Raw genomic sequence first — 20,407 nt, forward strand, 5'->3', positions numbered from 1 at the left:
CATGCGTCAAATCATGTTATATTATTATATATTATATAGCTCGCATCTAATCGTATCGGATGAGAAATAGACATTAAATGGCATATATAGGCCGCTACACAACAGTAATCACCGCGACAAACAGCTATATTAGATTTGGAGAAAAAAAATATATGATTTTGAAAAAAAAAAAAATATATATATTTTAATATGATGACCGGAATATATCACGTTTGTCCGGTAAATCGAATTCTTCCCGGACACGATGTCCGACGGCAAATTGTTCTAACGGAAACCCTGGTGTGTATGTGTGTGTGTCTGGGGAGTTTTTTCTTTGGCTTATTCCTGGGTGTCTATGATTTAGTGTTAGATCGTATTGTTTGTATTGTATTTATTGTTTAGTATAATTTTGTTGTGAAGCACTTTTGTATGTGAAGCACAGATTTGTATGTAAAAAGAGCTAAACAAATCAACTTAATTGATTGATTGAGTGTGTGTGTGTGTGTGTGTGTGGGCGAGCATGCGTGTGTGTGTGTGTGAATATTGTGTTGCACCAATTAAAAGGCCAAACTGATTGCATCACTTATTAAGCCACTATCACTTATATTCTCCTTTTTGGCACCACGTCCCATAAGGCTTCCCGTCACTACTCAGGGTTTTTCCTGGCTCAAAATGAGGCGGAGGTGGTACCAGTGGTGTTTGACATCGGGGGGGACCCATGAAGCGGGGCTGTCTGGGGGTCCTTAAACGAGCATCAAACACTTAATTTCTTGCATTCTGGTGAATTGATATGCACCAATTTGTGCCCTTTCTCCATCAATTTATGGTGGAAATGTTATTATATATGTAAAGGAAAACACAATATTCAGGCACCAGATGACCATTCAAAATATAATGTAATATAATGCAATATAAGGCTCTCAGGCATTCTGTACTTTCAAATATGTATTCTCCTTGAGCAGTCAACATCAACTATCAGCTGTTTCGCCAGCAAACACGAAAGCTAACTTATTTGTGAAACAGCGCCCCCGCCACCACGTCGGCGCAGTTGCCGCAATTGCAGTTAGAAATGAAGCTTGTAGAAAATACGACCGTCAGAGTTTTGTCGAGAGCTGGAGGCGGCTATGACGGAGGCGGCCGCCTCATAGTTCTCTATGCAGGAAAAACCCTGCTACTCTCCTCTATCCATGCCCAGCGCCATTTATTCCTTACTCCTCGTTCTAGTATAGCTGTGTCTTCGCCAGGTTTAAGAAACTTGGCTTCCATTTTAATAGACTCTTACTAAAGTTAGCGAGATAGCGAGCTGCTAAAAGCGAACGTCTCTACAAGCTAACATTACACTCATTCAAACTTCTTAAGGCCTGTTTATTTATTTGTTATTCTAATGTGATACAGTAGACTGAGCATGCATGCACCCCACCTCCCCTAAGGGTGTGTGTGTGTTAGTGTGTGTGTGGGGGGGGGGGGGTTGTGTGTGTCTTAAAGCTCCAGCTCGATCTTGAGGTCCATCTTGGCCTTGTAGGGCTCCAGTAGGGGGCGCACCTCCTCAGAGAGGAACCTCGTCACCTGAGAGAGAGAGAGAGGATGAGAGGGAGATAGGGAAAGGGAGAGAGAGGATGAGAGAGGGTGAGAGGGAGAGAGAGGGTGTGAGGGAGAGAGAGGGTGAGAGGGAGAGAGAGGATGAGAGAGGGTGAGAGGGAGAGAGAGGGTGAGAGGGAGAGAGAGGATGAGAGAGGGTGAGAGGGAGAGAGAGGATGAGAGAGGGTGAGAGGGAGAGAGAGGGTGAGAGGGTGAGAGAGGGTGAGAGGGAGAGAGGGAGGGACGGAAGGAAGGTGGGAAAGAGAGGGAGGGAAGGAGGGACAGAGGGAGGCGGGAGAGAGAGAGAGAGGGAGGCGGGAGAGAGAGAGAGAGAAAAAGAGAGGGGGGGAGGGAAGGAGGGAGAGGGTGGGACGGAAAGAGATGGAGGGACGGACAGAGAGAGAAAGGAGGGGGTCGAGAGTTAGAGACAAGGATGGAGGAGGAGGTAGACCAGTAATGGGGGGTGGGGTGGGGTGGGGTGGGGTGTGGTCTACCTGCTGGGGGGCGCGGCCTATGAAGGTGCGGGGGTCCAGCAGGGCGTCCAGCTGGGGCAGGAGGGGCAGGAAGTAGGGGTCCCCCTGGACGCGCGCCAGCAGGTCGTTGTCTCCGCCCTCCTGCTTCACCACCGCCGCCGCCTCCTGAGACAGCACACGGATCTTCTCATGGCAGTCCTGTTATAACATGTTATTACACATGGTTATTACACATGGTTATTACACATGGTTATTACAGTCCTGGGACAGCACCCGGATCTTCTCATGGCAGTCCTGTTATAACATGTTATTACACATGGTTATTACACCAGTCCTGTCAGGGTTATTACATCACACGGTTATTACACAACATTGTTATTACATGGTTATTACACAATAGTTCTAGACAGTGGTGTAGTCTAGTGTTTTCTAGTGGGTATAGTGTGATTTAGGTTTGCTACCTTGGGGGGGTGGCATGGACAAATGGCAAATATTAATCAACCAGAGTATTTATAATTTAATGAGGAGGTATACATTGATTCATATCAATTCATGACATCATTCTAATTGAATATTGGGTTGCTGTGGGCAATGCAGTCAGATAATGTCTTTACTTAGGTCTGGCCCACCCCCCCCCCCCCCAAGGCAATTGTAGGGGAAATACTGTACACATGTGTACTGTACACTGAGCATTCTGAACGACTGGTTATGTCGTTTTTACAGCAGAGTCTGAAACTGTCTCATCTGATCCCTCTTTCCAGTTTCAAGCTCTTGCTGAGAGACATACAGTGCGAGTCCATGATTTGTTCTTGCAATTAAGTTGACCCTCCCTTTTGCCCATTACTGACCCCTCCCTGTCCCTAGATCTTTAGCTGTCTAGTTTTAGTTTAGTTTTAGATTGTTTTAGTTTTAGACTATGTAGTTTTAGTTTAGTTTTAGACTATGTAGGCCAGGTTTTGTATTGTATTTGTTTGTGGTGGATGTTGTATGCCTGTGAACAGGTCACACTTGAAAATGAGCCCTTGGGGCTCAATGTGTTTTTTACCTGTATAAATAAAGGTTAAATAAAGGTTAAATTAAAAAATTTGTTAACAAACATGTCAGAAAGTCCGAAGTCAGTGCTTCGTAACACAGACGGGGTGAACTTTATGAATGAAAGTGTGAAAGTTCTGTCACAAAACGTTGTTACGTATCCTCGCACATTTTGAAGTGGGTATACGGAAATCCTTGGCCTTTCCTAGTGGGTATACGGCGTAGTCCTGCGTATCACGTAGACTACACCACTGGTTATAGACGACATGGTAATAACATGACAAGTCCTGTTAGCACCACTAGGGGGCAGTGTGTACCTGTCTGTTGCCACCTGCCTTCACCATGGCCATGATGATGTTCTCTGTGGCCATGAAGGGCAGCTCCTGACGGATGTGTCTCTCTATCACCTGGGAGGGGGGGAGAGAGGGAGAGAGAGGGAGGGTGGCGGGAGAGAGAGAGGGAGGGAGGGGGTCAGGGGGGAGAGAGAGAGAGGGGGGTGGGAGAGAGAGAGAGGGAGGGAGGGAGGGAGAGAGAGGGAGAGAGGGAGGGTGGGGAGATGAGGGGGGAGAGAGAGAGAGAGAGAGGGAGGGAGGGAGGAAGGGAGGGAGGGAGGAAGGGAGGGAGGGAGGAAGGGGGGGAGGTAGAGGGAGGGAGGAAGGGGGGAGGTAGAGGGAGGGAGGGAGATGAGGGGGGGAGAGAGAGAGAGGGAGGGAGATGAGGGGGGGAGAGAGAGGGGGGGAGGGCGGCGGGAGAGAGAGAGAGAGGGAGGGAGATGAGGGGGGGAGAGAGAGAGAGGGAGGGAGATGAGGGGGGGAGAGAGAGGGAGGGAGGGAGATGAGGGGGGGAGAGAGAGGGAGGGAGGGAGATGAGGGGGGGAGAGAGAGAGAGGGAGGGAGATGAGAGAGGAATCAAGCAGTGTGTGTGTGTGAGAAAGAAAGATAGTAAAAAAAAAAAAAGAGAGAGGGAGAGAGAGATACAGAAGAAAGGTGAGTGTGACAGTTGCAACAGCGTTCTACTTCATCATAAGCCAACATTGACATCCACATCTTAGACATTTAGCAGACGCTTTTATCCAACGCGGCTTATGACAAATACATTTGACTAAAGTAAGTGAGTCATCTGTCCATCAGTCATCATAGGGAAGTGTAATCTATGCTAGGAGCAGGGTCAGGGCCAGGGTTAGACCAGGGCTAGGAGCAGGGTCAGGGCCAGGGTTAGACCAGGGCTAGGACCAGGGCCAGGGTTAGACCAGGGCTAGGAGCAGGGCCAGGGTTAGACCAGGGCTAGGACCAGGGTCAGGGCCAGGGTTAGACCAGGGCTAGGACCAGGGTCAGGGCCAGGGTTAGACCAGGGCTAGGGTCAGGGTCAGGGCCAGGGTTAGACCAGGGCTAGGACCAGGGTTAGACCAGGGCTAGGACCAGGGTCAGGGCCAGGGTTAGATCAGGGCTAGGACCAGGGTCAGGGTTAGACCAGGGCTAGGGTCAGGGCCAGGGTTAGACCAGGGCTAGGAGCAGGGTCAGGGTCAGGGCCAGGGTTAGACCAGGGCTAGGGTCAGGGCTAGGGTTAGACCAGGGCTAGGAGCAGGGTCAGGGCCAGGGTTAGACCAGGGCTAGGAGCAGGGTCAGGGCCAGGGTTAGACCAGGGCTAGGGTCAGGGTCAGGGTTAGACCAGGGCTAGGAGCAGGGTCAGGGCCAGGGTTAGACCAGGGCTAGGGTCAGGGCCAGGGTTAGACCAGGGCTAGGAGCAGGGTCAGGGCCAGGGTTAGACCAGGGCTAGGAGCAGGGTCAGGGTTAGACCAGGGCTAGGACCAGGGTCAGGGTTAGACCAGGGCTAGGAGCAGGGTCAGGGCCAGGGTTAGACCAGGGCTAGGACCAGGGTCAGGGCCAGGGTTAGACCAGGGCCAGGGTTAGACCAGGGCTAGGAGCAGGGTCAGGGCCAGGGTTAGACCAGGGCTAGGAGCAGGGTCAGGGTTAGACCAGGGCTAGGACCAGGGTCAGGGCCGGGGTTAGACCAGGGCTAGGGTCAGGGCCAGGGTTAGACCAGGGCTAGGACCAGGGTCAGGGCCAGGGTTAGACCAGGGCTAGGACCAGGGTCAGGGCCAGGGTTAGACCAGGGCTAGGACCAGGGTCAGGGTTAGACCAGGGCTAGGGTCAGGGCCAGGGTTAGACCAGGGCTAGGAGCAGGGTCAGGGCCAGGGTTAGACCAGGGCTAGGGTCAGGGCCAGGGTTAGACCAGGGCTAGGAGCAGGGTGAGGGCCAGGGTTAGACCAGGGCTAGGAGCAGGGTCAGGGCCAGGGTTAGATCAGGGCTAGGACCAGGGTCAGGGTTAGACCAGGGCTAGGATCAGGGCCAGGGTTAGACCAGGGCTAGGAGCAGGGTCAGGGCCAGGGTTAGACCAGGGCTAGGACTAGGAGCAGGGTCAGGGTTAGACCAGGGCTAGGACCAGGGTCAGGGTTAGACCAGGACTAGGAGCAGGGCCAGGGTTAGACCAGGGCTAGGACCAGGGTCAGGGCCAGGGTTAGACCAGGGCTAGGATAGGGCTGCAACGATTAGTCTACATAATCGACGACGTCGATCATAAAAACTCGTCGACGTGGAATTTTAGTGTCGACTAATCGTATGTAAAAAAAAACAAAAAAAAACGTTTTTTTTATTCTTTTTTTTAAACGGGAGCCATGCAAGAATCAGCTGGGTAAGTTTTAGCTAACGTTGTTAGCCAACTGGCTAACGTTATATTGTTAGGGTCGTAATGTTTATGTTAGCCTTACTGTTACATGTTGGAAAACAACGTCTCATGGACAGGGCTGTACATGCTATGAGCGTTTGTGCTATTAATTTATTTGCCCTGTGCAGAGGCGCTTGTATGTAACGTTACGTAGCAGGGGTTTTCCATGTTGAAGCCAGGAGAACGCGAGATGAAATGAAGTGAGGGGTGGTCGCTATTAAAATACCAGGTAGTCATGGTGGATGATCATGAATGATGCTTGATAAGTGAATGCTATTTCAATTATGTTGAGTCCACCAGCGAGCTGTCTGTAAGATAAACAGCGCCAAGCGTAGCCTACTAACGTGAGCTGTCTGTAGTCTAGCCAGCAATGCTAGCTAGCCAATCAACTAGCTCTGTGAGCAGCTGTAGCTTGGCGTAACGTTAGGTTAGATAGCTAGTTAAGCCGGATTTATGCTTCTGCGTCGCCATTTACGCGCAGCGAAAAGCCACACGACTAATCGCAAAAATAATCGACAGATTAGTCGACTACCAAAATAATCGTTAGTTGCAGCCCTAGGCTAGGACCAGGGTCAGGGCCAGGGTTAGACCAGGGCTAGGGTCAGGGTCAGGGCCAGGGTTAGACCAGGGTCAGGGTCAGGGTTAGACCAGGGCTAGGACCAGGGTCAGGGCCAGGGTTAGACCAGGGCTAGGGTCAGGGTCAGGGTTAGACCAGGGCTAGGACCAGGGTCAGGGCCAGGGTTAGACCAGGGCTAGGGTCAGGGCCAGGGTTAGACCAGGGTCAGGGCCGGGGTTAGACCAGGGCTAGGGTCAGGGCCAGGGTTAGACCAGGGCTAGGACCAGGGTCAGGGCCAGGGCCAGGGTTAGACCAGGGCTAGGGTCAGGGCCAGGGTTAGACCAGGCCTAGGACCAGGGGCCATTGGCAGTCATAATGCTAGAAGATTTTTTTTAAAGATGTTGTTATTTATTTATTTATTTACAGGGTTCCCACACCTTCTGAAACATCAGATTCAAGCACCTTTCAAGGACTTTCAAGACTCAATTCCCTCAAATTCAAGGACGCAACACAACGGCATAGTTTGAGACAGATCTAGATGAGCATTTATATAATAGGAACTATCCGCTCACAGACAACAATTAAAAAGAGAGGCTTGAATGTGTAGAACACTAGATGGTCTCTTGCCTTCTCTACCACAGCACAGCAAAACAATAAGTTAAGCAATAGACTTATTTACTAGTTGACGAGCTAAGTAAAACATTTTTGAATATATACATTTTTTCTTTTAGAGAGAGAGAGAGAGAGGGGAATTCAAGCACTTTCAATGACCCATGTTTATTTTCAAAAACTTTTAAGACCTTGATTTTTTTTCCGCAAATTTTCAAGGATGTCAAGGACCCGTGGGAGCCCTGTATTTACAGTAGAGAAACTGTATGGGGGGGGGGGGTAGAGGGGAGGAAGAGGTGGGGTTAGGACGGGAGCTGACAGGTTAAAGAACCTTCTCCTGGTTGTTGTGTGACCTGGTAACTAAAGGGGGGGGGGGTTGCCGTGGTGACCTGGTAACCAGGGGGGGTTGTCGTGGTTACCTTGGGGTAGACCACCAGGCCCTCGGTGATGTTTTGCAGGGTGCTGAGGATGATGTCTGCAGTCAGGAACGACTCTGGGAGAGAGATCCTCCTGTAGAGAGAGAGAGAGAGAGAGGGATGAGAGGGAGGGAGGGAGGGAGATCCTCCTGTAGAGGACAGAGAGAGAGAGAGGGATGAGAGGGAGGGAGGGAGAGAGATCCTCCTGTAGAGGACAGAGAGAGAGAGAGGGATGAGGGAGGGAGGGAGATCCTCCTGGAGAGGACAGAGAGAGAGAGGGATGAGAGGGAGGGAGGGAGAGAGAGAGGGAGGGAGAGAGAGAGAGGGAGGGAGAGAGAAAGGGAGAGATAGAGAAGGAGAGATAGAGAAGGAGAGAGAGAGAAGGAGAGAGAGAGAAGGAGAGAGAGACAGAGAGGGAGGGAGGGAGAGACAGGGATGAGAGGGAGAGAGAGAGAGACAGACAGAGAAGGAGAGTGTGGTACCCTGTCGTCCAGGGTTCTCTCCAGGATGTGTGTGTGTGTGTGTGTGTGTGTGTGTGTGTGTGTGGTACCTGTTAGCGCTGTCGTCCAGCGTTCTCTCCAGCCACTGCACGGAGGCGGTCTGCAGCGGGTTGGCCAGCAGGGCGATCAGGTGACGGGCCAGGCTGCAGCACCTCTCTGACCGCATGGGGTTACGCTTGTAAGGCATGGCACTGGAACCTGGGGGGGGAGAGACCGCATGGGGTTACGCTTGTAAGGCATGGCACTGGAACCTGGGGGGGGAGAGACCGCATGGGGTTACGCTTGTAAGGCATGGCACTGGAACCTGGGGGGGGAGAGACCGCATGGGGTTACGCTTGTAAGGCATGGCACTGGAACCTGGGGGGGGGGGGGGGGAGGGAGAGACCGCATGGGTCTTGATTTTCCCAAAATTGATTTATCAACTTTTAATACTTTTCGAGACACCGCGGATACCCTGATTAACGAGTGAAACCAGGTGAGTATATTAATGAGTGAAACCAGGTGAGCATATTCATGAGTGAAACCAGGTGAGTATATTAATGAGTGAAACCAGGTGAGTATATTAATGAGTGAAACCAGGTGAGTGTATTCATGAGTGAAACCAGGTGAGTATATTAATGAGTGAAACCAGGTGAGTATATTAATGAGTGAAACCAGGTGAGTATATTAATGAGTGAAACCAGGTGAGTATATTAATGAGTGAAACCAGGTGAGTATATTAATGAGTGAAACCAGGTGAGTATATTCATGAGTGAAACCAGGTGAGTATATTAATGAGTGAAACCAGGTGAGTATATTAATGAGTGAAACCAGGTGAGTGTATTCATGAGTGAAACCAGGTGAGTATATTCATGAGTGAAACCAGGTGAGTATATTAATGAGTGAAACCAGGTGAGTATATGTGTGGTGGCCTGGGAAAACCCTTCACATGGTGGCATTTTCATTTTTTTATATTTCCATAAATTAGAAGTTCTCAGCTATTCATAACTGGTTGAATGACTGAGATAGCCTTTTATTTTAAAAAGTTATGAGCATTTTAATGTATCATGTCAAAAAAAGTGAAAGGTGAGAAATGCTGCCCCCGACCCCTTTCTCCTCCGGGTCGGGGGAGGAGCCTATGCAGATCGGCCGGTCTCGTTTGTCTGCTTGTGATGCGGTGTTAGTCTGCTCGCCTCGTCGGTATGCGAGGGACAGATCCATTTGTGTGTCTTCTAGTTAAGATGTTATTACTTTATGCTTATTGTGAGCATCAGTAAACTGGCAATAACACAGGTGGAAGTATCGTCTCTCCTTTCGCTCATGTGTGCGTGCGTTGCTTAACTGAGAATGAGACACGTTCAACGTGACGTTGTTTCGCTAGCAAACTACCCACCACAAAAACATAAAAATAAGTACTTTCTCTTTTGTTTTCTTAAAATGTTTATTCACCATAATGTAGTATGGAGTTCAAAGTACTAGAATACCACATAATATCAAAATCGCCGAAATAGGACATTTCCATCTATTTTTGCTCTTTGCCACAAACGAACGCCAGCGACATCCGACGGGTTTTCCCAGGCCACCACACATATTCATGAGTGAAACCAGGTGAGTATATTAATGAGTGAAACCAGGTGAGTATATTAAATGAGTGTACTGAGGGACTCACCGATCTGCTCCTTCTCAAAAGGCTCCTCGATCTCCTTCAGGTTAGCCAGCAGACGGATGTCAGTGCAGATCTGAGCGAGAGGGGGGGAGGGAGGGAGGGGGAGAGAGGGAGGGAGGGGGAGAGAAAGGGAGAGAGAGAGAGAGAGAGAGAGAGAGAGAGAGAGAGAGAGAGAGAGAGAGAGAGGGGAGAGAGAGAGAGGGGGAGAGAGAGTGAGGGGGTAGAGAAAGGGAGAGAGAGAGAGAGAGAGGGAGCACTGGTCAACTATAGGACCACTATGTGGCAGACCTCCTCCCTGCCATACTACTATAGCACCACTATGTGACAGACCTCCTCCCTGCCATACTACTATAGGACCACTATGTGGCAGACCTCCTCCCTGCCATACTACTATAGGACCACTATGTGGCAGACCTCCTCCCTGCCATACTACTATAGGACCACTATGTGGCAGACCTCCTCCCTGCCATACTACTATAGGACCACTATGTGGCAGACTTCCTCCCTGCCATACTACTATAGCACCACTATGTGGCAGACCTCCTCCCTGCCATACTACTATAGGACCACTATGTGGCAGACTTCCTCCCTGCCATACTACTATAGGACCACTATGTGGCAGACCTCCTCCCTGCCATACTACTATAGGACCACTATGTGGCAGACCTCCTCCCTGCCATACTACTATAGGACCACTATGTGGCAGACCTCCTCCCTGCCATACTACTATAGGACCACTATGTGGCAGACTTCCTCCCTGCCATACTCCTATAGGACCACTATGTGGCAGACTTCCTTTCTGCCATACTACTATAGGACCACTATGTGGCAGACCTCCTCCCTGCCATACTACTATAGGACCACTATGTGGCAGACCTCCTCCCTGCCATACTACTATAGGACCACTATGTGGCAGACTTCCTCCCTGCCATACTCCTATAGCACCACTATGTGGCAGACTTCCTCCCTGCCATACTACTATAGCACCACTATGTGGCAGACTTCCTCCCTGCCATACTACTATAGGACCACTATGTGGCAGACCTTCTCCCTGCCATAATCCTATAGCACCACTATGTGGCAGACTTCCGCCCTGCCATACTACTATAGCACCACTATGTGGCAGACTTCCTCCCTGCCATACTACTATAGCACCACTATGTGGCAGACTTCCTCCCTGCCATAATCCTATAGCACCACTATGTGGCAGCCTTCCTCCCTGCCATACTACTATAGCACCACTATGTGGCAGACCTCCTCCCTGCCATACTACTATAGGACCACTATGTGGCAGACTTCCTCCCTGCCATACTACTATAGGACCACTATGTGGCAGACTTCCTCCCTGCCATACTACTATAGGACCACTATGTGGCAGAGTTCACCTGAGGGTGGTCTCACCTTGTGGACCGTGGCTCCCAGGCTGGCCAGGCAAGACAGGGAGTCGATGTCCACCTTACGACTGTACGTCTGACCTGTCACCAGGTAGGCCCTGCCGAGGACAAGACCACAAACTCGATATTAATAATAATAACAATAACAATCATAATCATAATACATTTTATTTGTATAGCGCTTTTCCTGCAAACGTTGCAGCTCAAAGTGCTTTAATCATTATATAAATCATCATTTAATTATTTAGTCATTTAAAGGCAATATTAAAAAGATGGGTTTTTAGTCTTGACTTGAACATATGTGCTGAGGTTGCATCCCTAATGTAAACTGGCAGTGAAGACACAATCTGGGTGCATTAACTGAGAATGCAGCCTCACCAAATCTCTTTTGTACATTTACAAAGCTCTATTGGGCTGATATGCTAGCAGAAGACCTGAGAGCTCTATTGGGCTGATATGCTAGCAAAAGACCTGAGAGCTCTATTGGGCTGATATGCTAGCAAAAAGTCTTTCAGATATTCTGGTGCTGTGCCAGTGAGAACTTTATAAACAAGCAGAAGGATCTTGAAATCTATTCTGAACTTAACAGGAAGCCAGTGTAGAGTTTCTAAAATAGGAGTTATATGAGCTCGTCTGCTTGTTTTGGTTAAAACTCTCGCTGCTGCATTTTGGACTAATTGCAGCTGGCCAATAGATTTCTTCGGAAGACCAGAAAGGATACTGTTAAAATAGTCCAAACATATATAATATAATATTCTAAAACAACATAAAACAATATAAATCGATAAATAGAGAAGCTATTCTCTATTACTACTAGCACACATGAGGGGTCATTTGAGTAAATAAGTGTCTGTGAGTAAAGAAACATGCTATATCTTTGCACTCTATCATTTCAGGACCCTCCTTTCATGACTCGTCCTAGATATGTGCGTTCTACCACCCAGTATCCTTACATGTTCTAAATCACACCAGGATAAGCTAGTATGAAGCTATTTTGCTGTTCTTCTGTGTAGGAAGCAGGCTAACTTAAAAGGACGCCAACTAGTGGTCGTTGTGTGTAAATGGCAGCTTGAGCATTGTAAAGAGGGGGTAATTTAGTAGTAAAAAGGGCACAGCTGTTCTAGTGTTAATAAGACAAAAAAATGTTAAAAAGCCTGGATTTCCCTTCAGCGACATTGATGGAACACCCCCCAGAGGCGTGAGAGGAACTCACTTAGTGAAGCCGGCCATCTCAGTGACCAGGCGGTCCAGCTCCTCCACCTGCAGGAGACACAGTAACACGCTTTTACTTTTTAGACATTTAGCAGACGCATTTACCCAAAGTACATCTGTCTATGTGAGTGAATCATCTATCCATCTAGTCATCGTCAGAAAAACTAATTGCTGCTTTTTTCAGAAGGAAGAATTACTTTTTACTATTAATTTATTTACAGTAGAGAAACTGTACAGGGGGGTAGAGGGGAGGTAGATGTCTTAGGGGGGGGACAGTTAAGGTGTAGCCTGAAGAGATGGAGGTCTTCAGGAGGGACAGTTAAGGTGTAGCCTGAAGAGATGGAGGTCTTCAGGAGGGACAGTTAAGGTGTAGCCTGAAGAGATGGAGGTCTTCAGGAGGGACAGTTAAGGTGTAGCCTGAAGAGATGGAGGTCTTCAGGAGGGACAGTTAAGGTGTAGCCTGAAGAGATGGAGGTCTTTAGGAGGGACAGTTAAGGGGTAGCCTGAAGAGATGGAGGTCTTCAGGAGGGGCCGTTAAGGTGTAGCCTGAAGAGATGGAGGTCTTCAGGAGGGACAGTTAAGGTGTAGCCTGAAGAGATGGAGGTCTTCAGGAGGGACAGTTAAGGTGTAGCATGAAGAGATGGAGGTCTTCAGGAGGGACAGTTAAGGTGTAGCCTGAAGAGATGGAGGTCTTTAGGAGGGACAGTTAAGGTGTAGCATGAAGAGATGTCTTCAGTCTACAGCGGAAGATAGGAAGTGACTCTGCAGTCCAGTTGTTGTATGAGATAAGCCAAGCGTTCACACGTAGAATGAAACATAAAACAACATCACAAAAAAATAAAAAATAAAAAATAAATAAAATGGTGCTCACCTTATCATGGTCCCCCTGGAACAGCTGCAGGAAACTGGCCTGGGTGCCCGTGGTCCCCTTCACCCCCCGGAAACGCAGGTCGTCACGGGCTCGCTGAAGGTTCCTCATGTCCATGGCCAGGTCCTGCAGCCACAAACAGGCTCTCTTACCTACCGTGGTTAACTGGGCTGGCCTGGAGGGAGGGAGGGATATAGGGTGGGAGAGAGGAAGGGAGGGAGGGAGGGAGAGAGAGAGAGGGAGAGGGAGGGAGAGAAGGAGAGGGCGGGAGGGAGGGAGAGAGAGAGAGAGAGGGAGGGAGGTAGGGAGGCAGGGAGGGAGGGAGAGAGAGGGAGGGAGAGAGAGAGAGGGAGAGAGGGAGGGATGGAGGGAAGGAGAGAGGGAAGGAGTGAGAGAGAGGGAGGGAGGTAGGGAGGCAGGGAGGGAGGGAGAGAGAGGGAGGGAGGGAGAGAGGTAGGGGGGCAGGGAGAGAGGGAGGGAGGGAGAGAGAGAGAGGGAGAGAGAGGATGAGAGAAGAGATTGTGCCCAGTAAATGTTAGACAGCGTGTGACAACATACCCCGCACTCCCCTACTCAGCGGACATTGTTTGACAAGGCAGCTACATTGACAAGGCAGCAGACATTGACAAGGCAGCTACATTGACAAGGCAGCAGACATTGACAAGGCAGCAGACATTGACAAGGCAGCTACATTAACAAGGCAGCTACATTGACAAGGCAGCTACATTGACAAGGCAGCAGACATTGACAAGGCAGCAGACATTGACAAGGCAGCAGACATTGACAAGGCAGCTACATTGACAAGGCAGCATACATTGACAAGGCAGCAGACATTGACAAGGCAGTTACATTGACAAGGCAGCAGACATTGACAAGGCAGCAGACATTGACAAGGCAGCATACATTGACAAGGCAGCTACATTGAAAAGGCAGCAGACATTGACAAGGCAGCAGACATTGACAAGGCAGCAGACATTGACAAGGCAGCTACATTGACAAGGCAGCTACATTGACATGGCAGCAGACATTGACAAGGCAGCTACATTGACAAGGCAGCTACATTGACAAGGCAGTTACATTGACAAGGCAGTTACATTGACAACGCAGCTACATTGACAAGGCAGCAGACATTGACAAGGCAGCAGACATTGACAAGGCAGCAGACATTGACAAGGCAGCAGACATTGACAAGGCAGCATACATTGACAAGTCAGCTACATTGACAAGGCAGCAGACATTGACAAGGCAGCAGACATTGACAAGGCAGCAGACATTGACAAGGCAGCAGACATTGACAAGGCAGCTACATTGACAAGGCAGCTACATTGACAAGGCAGCAGACATTGACAAGGCAGCAGACATTGACAAGGCAGCTACATTGACAAGGCAGCTACATTGACAAGGCAGCAGACATTGACAAGGCAGCAGACATTGACAAGGCAGCTACATTGACATGGCAGCAGACATTGACATGGCAGTTACATTGACATGGCAGCAGACATTGACAAGGCAGCAGACATTGACAAGGCAGCAGACATTGACAAGGCAGCTACATTGACAAGGCAGCTACATTGAAGAGTAAAATGTGTCATGTTGAAAACGAGGCCTGTGAGATGCGCGCAGAACTCACTGGTAGTGTGTGAAGCCCAGGGTAGGGAGGTCCGCGTATTTCTCCGCAAAATTGGACAGTCTGTCGATGACTCTGGCCAGCTATGGAGAAGAAAGGTCAAAGATCATCAGCTTTGAGAATTGAGAATTGAGAATTGAGAATTTTGAATTTGCCCAAAGCGATTTTCAGTTAGAGATTCCAGGGACAGTCTCCCTGGAGTAATTTAAACCTGGTACACACACAAAGATAATCTGGCCTGGTACACACATAAAGATAATCTGGCCTGGTACACACATAAAGATAATCTGGCCTGGTACACACATAAAGATAATCTGGCCTGGTACACACATAAAGATAATCTGGCCTGGTACACACCTAAAGATAATCTGGCCTGGTACACACATAAAGATAATCTGGCCTGGTACACACATAAAGACAATCTGGTCTGGTACACACATAAAGATAATCTGGCCTGGTACACACTAGGGGTGCAACGGTTCTCGGTTTGTTTACGGACGGTACGGTTTGCGTTCCACGGCTCAATTCACTAGTGAACCGTGACGGTTTTCGGTTTCCGTTTTTTTTTTTTTTTTTTTTTAACCTTTATTTTACCAGGAAGTCACATTGAGATTAAAACCTCTTTTACAAGAGAGACCTGGCCAAGACAGGGTCAAAATAGTAGCTTAAAAAAACTGTTCAGATAACAAGACAGGACATAAGACAGTGGCAACAATACAATAGACAAACAATGGTAGGGGTATTTACAAGGTGATTAAAACATTGAGAAGTCTAACCAAAGCAGGTACAGCGAGCGGTGACCACATCCTTTAATCTACGCTTGAAGATACTTATGGAAATAAGGGCCTCTAATTTAAAAGTAGTCTGTAGGTCATTCCAAGACCAAGGGCCATAATAAGACAAGCTTGCCCTTCCAACATTGTTCATGATAAGTGGCACCTTGTATTGTAGCCATCTACGAGACCTGAGACCCGAGCCACTCGGTATAGGGATGAACTTCAGGCCCAGATAATTCGGTAAGAAGCCAGAGATGATTTTAAACACAAGAGTGTACCAGTGTTGGAGCCTTCTGACAGAAAGAGATGGCCATCCAACCAGACTATACAGTGTACAGTGATGGGTCCTGAAGGCACTATTGGTGATGTATCTTAGAACCGAATGATACAGGGGTCTAGCTTGGATAAAGTGGACAGAGAAGCAAACCTATATACTGTATCACCATAATCCAATTGTGAAAGGAAAAGGGCGGAGACAAGACGTTTTCTGGAAGCCAAGGAAAAGCAAGATTTAAATCTATACAGGAAGCCCACTGTACGCTTAAGCTTTATGGCGAGAAGATCAATTTGGCCGCGTTCGTAAATTAGCTCTGAGAGCGCCGGAGCGTCCACGTGAATGCCTCGAACACGGCCTTTGGTCAGAGGTCGAGTTGGTCTGGAACGTTTGTTTCTGAACCGAACCGTACCGAAAACCGTGACCCAAAATACCGAACCGTACCGAACCGTGGGCCAACTGAACCGTTGCACCCCTAGTACACACACAAAGATAATCTGGCCTGGTACACACAAAGATAATCTGGCCTGGTACACACATAAAGACAATCTGGTCTGGTACACACATAAAGATAATCTGGCCTGGTACACACACAAAGATAATCTGGCCTGGTACACACAAAGATAATCTGGCCTGGTACACACATAAAGATAATCTGGCCTGGTACACAAAGATAATCTGGCCTGGTACACACATAAAGATAATCTGGCCTGGTACACACATAAAGATAATCTGGCCTGGTACACAAAAATAATCTGGCCTGGTACACACATAAAGATAATCTGGCAAGGTACACACATAAAGATAATCTGGCCTGGTACACACAAAGATAATCTGGCCTGGTACACACATAAAGATAATCTGGCCTGGTACACAAATAAAGATAATCTGGCCGATTTTGGCCCGATTTTCCCCCTTCCGACCAAGGACAGCAAACGCCCGATTATCGGATGGCTCTAAAGATTATCCTACAAGATTATCCTGAGTCAATTTCTCCCGACAATCAGCTCAGAAAATGGTCGGGGCCGACGATCGTAAATATTCAACGTGTTCAATATTTACGATCAAAAGTCCTCTTGTGTGTGGGCGAAATTAGCAACTCCCGAGTCCGATTGTGACGTGGAATGGAATGTAGCCAACCAAGAAGCGAGCTGACTGACGTGTCTTCTTCTTTTCGTTCTTCTGCACTTTATTTGCCCTGTCGCACATGGCTGCCTCTACAGGTCAGTCAGGGTACTACTACCCTGATCACGCCAGATTTCTGGCTTGGGGGACGAGACTCTAGTCTAGACCGTCGTAGGACAGACCTTTATGTACACAATACGATCAAAACTGTTCGATCCATGACTTTTTTATCTTCATGTGAGGGGTCCCTCTCAGATAAAAAAAATAAAAATAAAAATATCTAATTTAGAAAATCTTTATGTGTGTACCAGGCTTTAGGGCTGAGTGCCTTATGGCGCTTTTCCACTATCGGCCCGGCTCGGCTCGGCTCGCTTCGGCACGCTTTTGAACAGTTCTGGTTTTCCACTATACACAAGAGACCAGGAACGAGTAGGAGGAGTAGGAGATAGTAGGCGGAGTTACGCGTCATAAAAGCGCGCCATGGTGGTGACGTATATTTTCACGAGACACAACACAGCCACAACAATAGCAACATGGAGGAACTTGAAGCTATCGTATACTTTTTCCTCGGCATGTGGTATATTATTAACCGTGGTTTTTTGGAGAGAAAGAGAAAGAGAGAGAGGGAGAGAGAGAGGAAGCTATGTACACATAATAAAGTCATGTTTTTTGAACCCTTAAAACCACTGCCTTCACTTGTCTGCTTTATGAACTGTAGTATCATTGTTATGTTGAGCATATGAGATGGCTACTGCCTGATCGATGTCGACACTGCTCGTAGTGAATATAAGCACTTGACGCATGTTGAACTCCTGGTTCATTGAGTTTACTCCCGGTTCACTTCTCGGGGTGGCACCACGGTGGGTCAGGGCTCAAAATGACTGTATACCGATGGTGAAGTTAGCAAAGGAGTATTGTGTTTGTACCACCTTCATAGCCGGTGTTATTCACGGACAAACACGGTGCCCGGAGGCACCCTTTGCGGGTTAATAACTGTGATTTACCGTGGGTTAGGATAACAATTCAAACGTGTCCGGGTAGGGGAGAGGACAGGGAATCCAAAACCATTTGAATGGTGTCGATACGACACTCTTATCACGGTCGACACAGCGCGGAGCGAATTCCCTGGTAAAACTTTTCTCTCCCCCCGCTGTCAACGGGAGTTTCAACCAGCTGGCGCGGTGCTGCAGGCAGCAGCGGGTGAACTCCCGGTTCATTGAGTTTACGGTTAAAAGCATATCTTCTCGGGGTGTCAGCGCGGTGGTTAAGGGCTCAAAATGACCGTATACCGATGGTGAAGCAAAGGAGTATTGTGTTTGTACCACCTTCATAGCCGGTGTTATTCACTGAAATTCGAATGGAGTCTTAGTCATGTACCGTTAACGAGATAGAATAAGCAAAGCAGATTTATGGTACATCGTAAAACGCTCATCAGGGGGGGGGGGGGACCCGTCGCTTAAGGCCGAATATCTCCGCGTCACAATGGGTTATAATTCCAAACTAAAATTCTCCATGATCACAATAGCATGCTGAACACACTGAATAGTAAGAACAGTAAGAACAGTAAGAAGTAGTAGTCTCTGCTGTTCAACGCTGTTGTGAGATTTAAAAATGGCGGTTAGTGGTGTACTGTGAAAACATACGATGACGATGTTGTGACGATTTCCATTGACCAATCAACGGTGTGCACACGTCATCAACGGGTCACACGTCACACGCAGCCTGGCAAAAAGGTACCGGCTCGCAAAAAGGTTCCTGCCCGCGATGGGTAGCTAAAGAAGCGCGCCGTACCGTGCCGTGCTGATCCAGGCCGACAAATGGAAAAGCGCCAAAGAACAGGGCTGACCCGGGTCGACCCGGGCTGGCACTGTAGTGGAAAAGCAACAATAGTCAAGGACCCACTAGTGGTGGTGGTGGTGTTCCCCAGGTGGGATTTGAACTCACGACCTCCCGACCACCAGTCCAGCTCACTCACCTTAGGCAGCAGGATGTCAAAGCCGTCACGCAGCATGATCAGATCCTGAGACAAACAAACAACAACAATGTTTTATTTGCCAATCAATCAATCAATCAATCAATCAATATTTAAGACCTAACAACTCATATTTAAGACTCTTTAAGACCCCGCGGGAAGCAGGGTCAGTCGGTCGATTGGTCGCTTGGTTACCACGGGTAACCAGGGTCAGTTGGTCGGTCGGTCGGTCACTTGATCGGTCGGTTACCGCGGGTAACCAGCGTCAGTTGGTCGGTTACTCGCTTGGTTACCGCGGGTAACCAGCGTCAGTTGGTCGGTTATTCGCTTGGTTACCTCGGGCAACCAGGGTCAGTCGGTCGATTGGTCGCTTGGTTACCGTGGGTAACCAGGGTGAGTCGGTCGTTTGGTCGCTTGGTTACCGTGGGTAACCAGGGTCAGTCAGTCGGTCACTTGATCGGTCGGTTACCGCGGGTAACCAGGGTCGGGTCCGGTTGCGGTCGGTCGGGCGGGGGTTGCCGTGGTTACCGTGTTGTCGCCCACGTAGCAGGAGGTGGCGCCCAGGTGTATGATGGGCGCGGCCGCGGGGCAGCAGTGGGCGAAGGTGTGCACGTGGGCCATGACGTCGTGACGCAGCTTCCGCTCCTCCGCGGCAGCCATGGCGAAGTCGATGTCGTCAAGGTGACGCTCCATCTCCTCCACCTGGGCCTCTGTGACGGGCAGCCCGAGAGTCTGGGAGGAGGGGGAGGAGGGGGAGGAGGGGGGGAGGAGGAGGAGGAAGGGGAGGAGGAGGAGGGGGGGAGAGGAGGAGGAGGAGGGGGGAGGAGGAGGGGGGGGGAGGGGAGGAGGGGGAGGAGGAGGGGGGGAGGAGGAGGAGGAGGGGGAGGAGGAGGAGGGGGGGAGAGGAGGAGGAGGAGGAGGAGGGGGGGGAGAGGAGGAGGAGGAAGGGGAGGAGGAGGAGGGGGGGAGGAGGAGGAGGAGGGGGAGGAGGAAGAGGGGGGGAGAGGAGGAGGAGGAGGAGGAGGGGGGGGAGAGGAGGAGGAGGGGGGGAGAGGAGGAGGAGGAAGGGGAGGAGGAGGGGGAGGAGAGGAGGAGGAGGAGAGGAGAAGGAGAAGGGTGGAGAGGAGGAGAGGAGGGGAGGAGGAGAGAAATCAAATCATTACGTTTATTTGTCGTGTACACAGAATACAGCCGTAGGCGGTGCAAAGGAATGTTTAGGGAAATCTAACTCCTCAACTATGCAACGAAATGTGTGTGTGTGTGTGTCTGTCTGTGTGTGTGTGTGTGTGTGGGGGGGGGGGGGGTCTGTGTGTGTGGGGGGGGGGGCTTGGTGTCGGGGAACAGTCATGTGACATTGAAGGACAGAGTTACAAGGAGCGCCAACCAAAACCTGTCACAGAATTATGATCACGGTACTGGACATGGACTTACTGACTTACTGGGAGGGGAGAGAGAGAGAGAGAGAGAGAGAGAGAGAGAGAGAGAGAGAGAGAGAGAGAGAGAGAGAGAGAGAGAGAGAGAGAGAGAGAGAGAGAGAGAGAGGGAGGGAGAGAGAGAGAGAAGGAGGGAGAGGGGAGAGAGAGAGAGAGGAAGGGGAGAGAGAGAGAGAGAGGAGGGGGGAGAGAGAGAGGGAGAGAGGGAGAGAGA

General features: G+C 49.5%; 1 protein-coding gene across 1 annotated transcript in view; it reads right to left on the reverse strand.

Annotated features, from left to right (window-relative positions):
• Positions 1 to 303: 303 nt before the first annotated feature.
• LOC308155328 (adenylosuccinate lyase-like) overlaps positions 304 to 20,407 on the reverse strand; it is a gene marked incomplete at its 5' end in the record, with an annotated part of 23,252 nt that continues 3,148 nt past the window's right edge. Inside the window, 12 exons of the mRNA XM_080528633.1 lie at positions 304 to 1,545; positions 2,052 to 2,228; positions 3,380 to 3,469; positions 7,371 to 7,461; positions 7,918 to 8,065; positions 9,516 to 9,585; positions 10,914 to 11,004; positions 12,120 to 12,166; positions 12,990 to 13,161; positions 14,617 to 14,696; positions 18,764 to 18,808; positions 19,289 to 19,492. Coding sequence (XP_080384759.1) covers positions 1,459 to 1,545; positions 2,052 to 2,228; positions 3,380 to 3,469; positions 7,371 to 7,461; positions 7,918 to 8,065; positions 9,516 to 9,585; positions 10,914 to 11,004; positions 12,120 to 12,166; positions 12,990 to 13,161; positions 14,617 to 14,696; positions 18,764 to 18,808; positions 19,289 to 19,492 — 1,302 coding nt within the window. The 3' untranslated portion in view covers positions 304 to 1,458. The remainder of the gene's footprint in view (positions 1,546 to 2,051; positions 2,229 to 3,379; positions 3,470 to 7,370; positions 7,462 to 7,917; positions 8,066 to 9,515; positions 9,586 to 10,913; positions 11,005 to 12,119; positions 12,167 to 12,989; positions 13,162 to 14,616; positions 14,697 to 18,763; positions 18,809 to 19,288; positions 19,493 to 20,407) is intronic.

This window comes from Nansenia antarctica (genome assembly GCF_963989245.1).
Source record: "Nansenia antarctica genome assembly, chromosome: 4".
NCBI lineage: Eukaryota > Metazoa > Chordata > Actinopteri > Argentiniformes > Microstomatidae > Nansenia > Nansenia antarctica.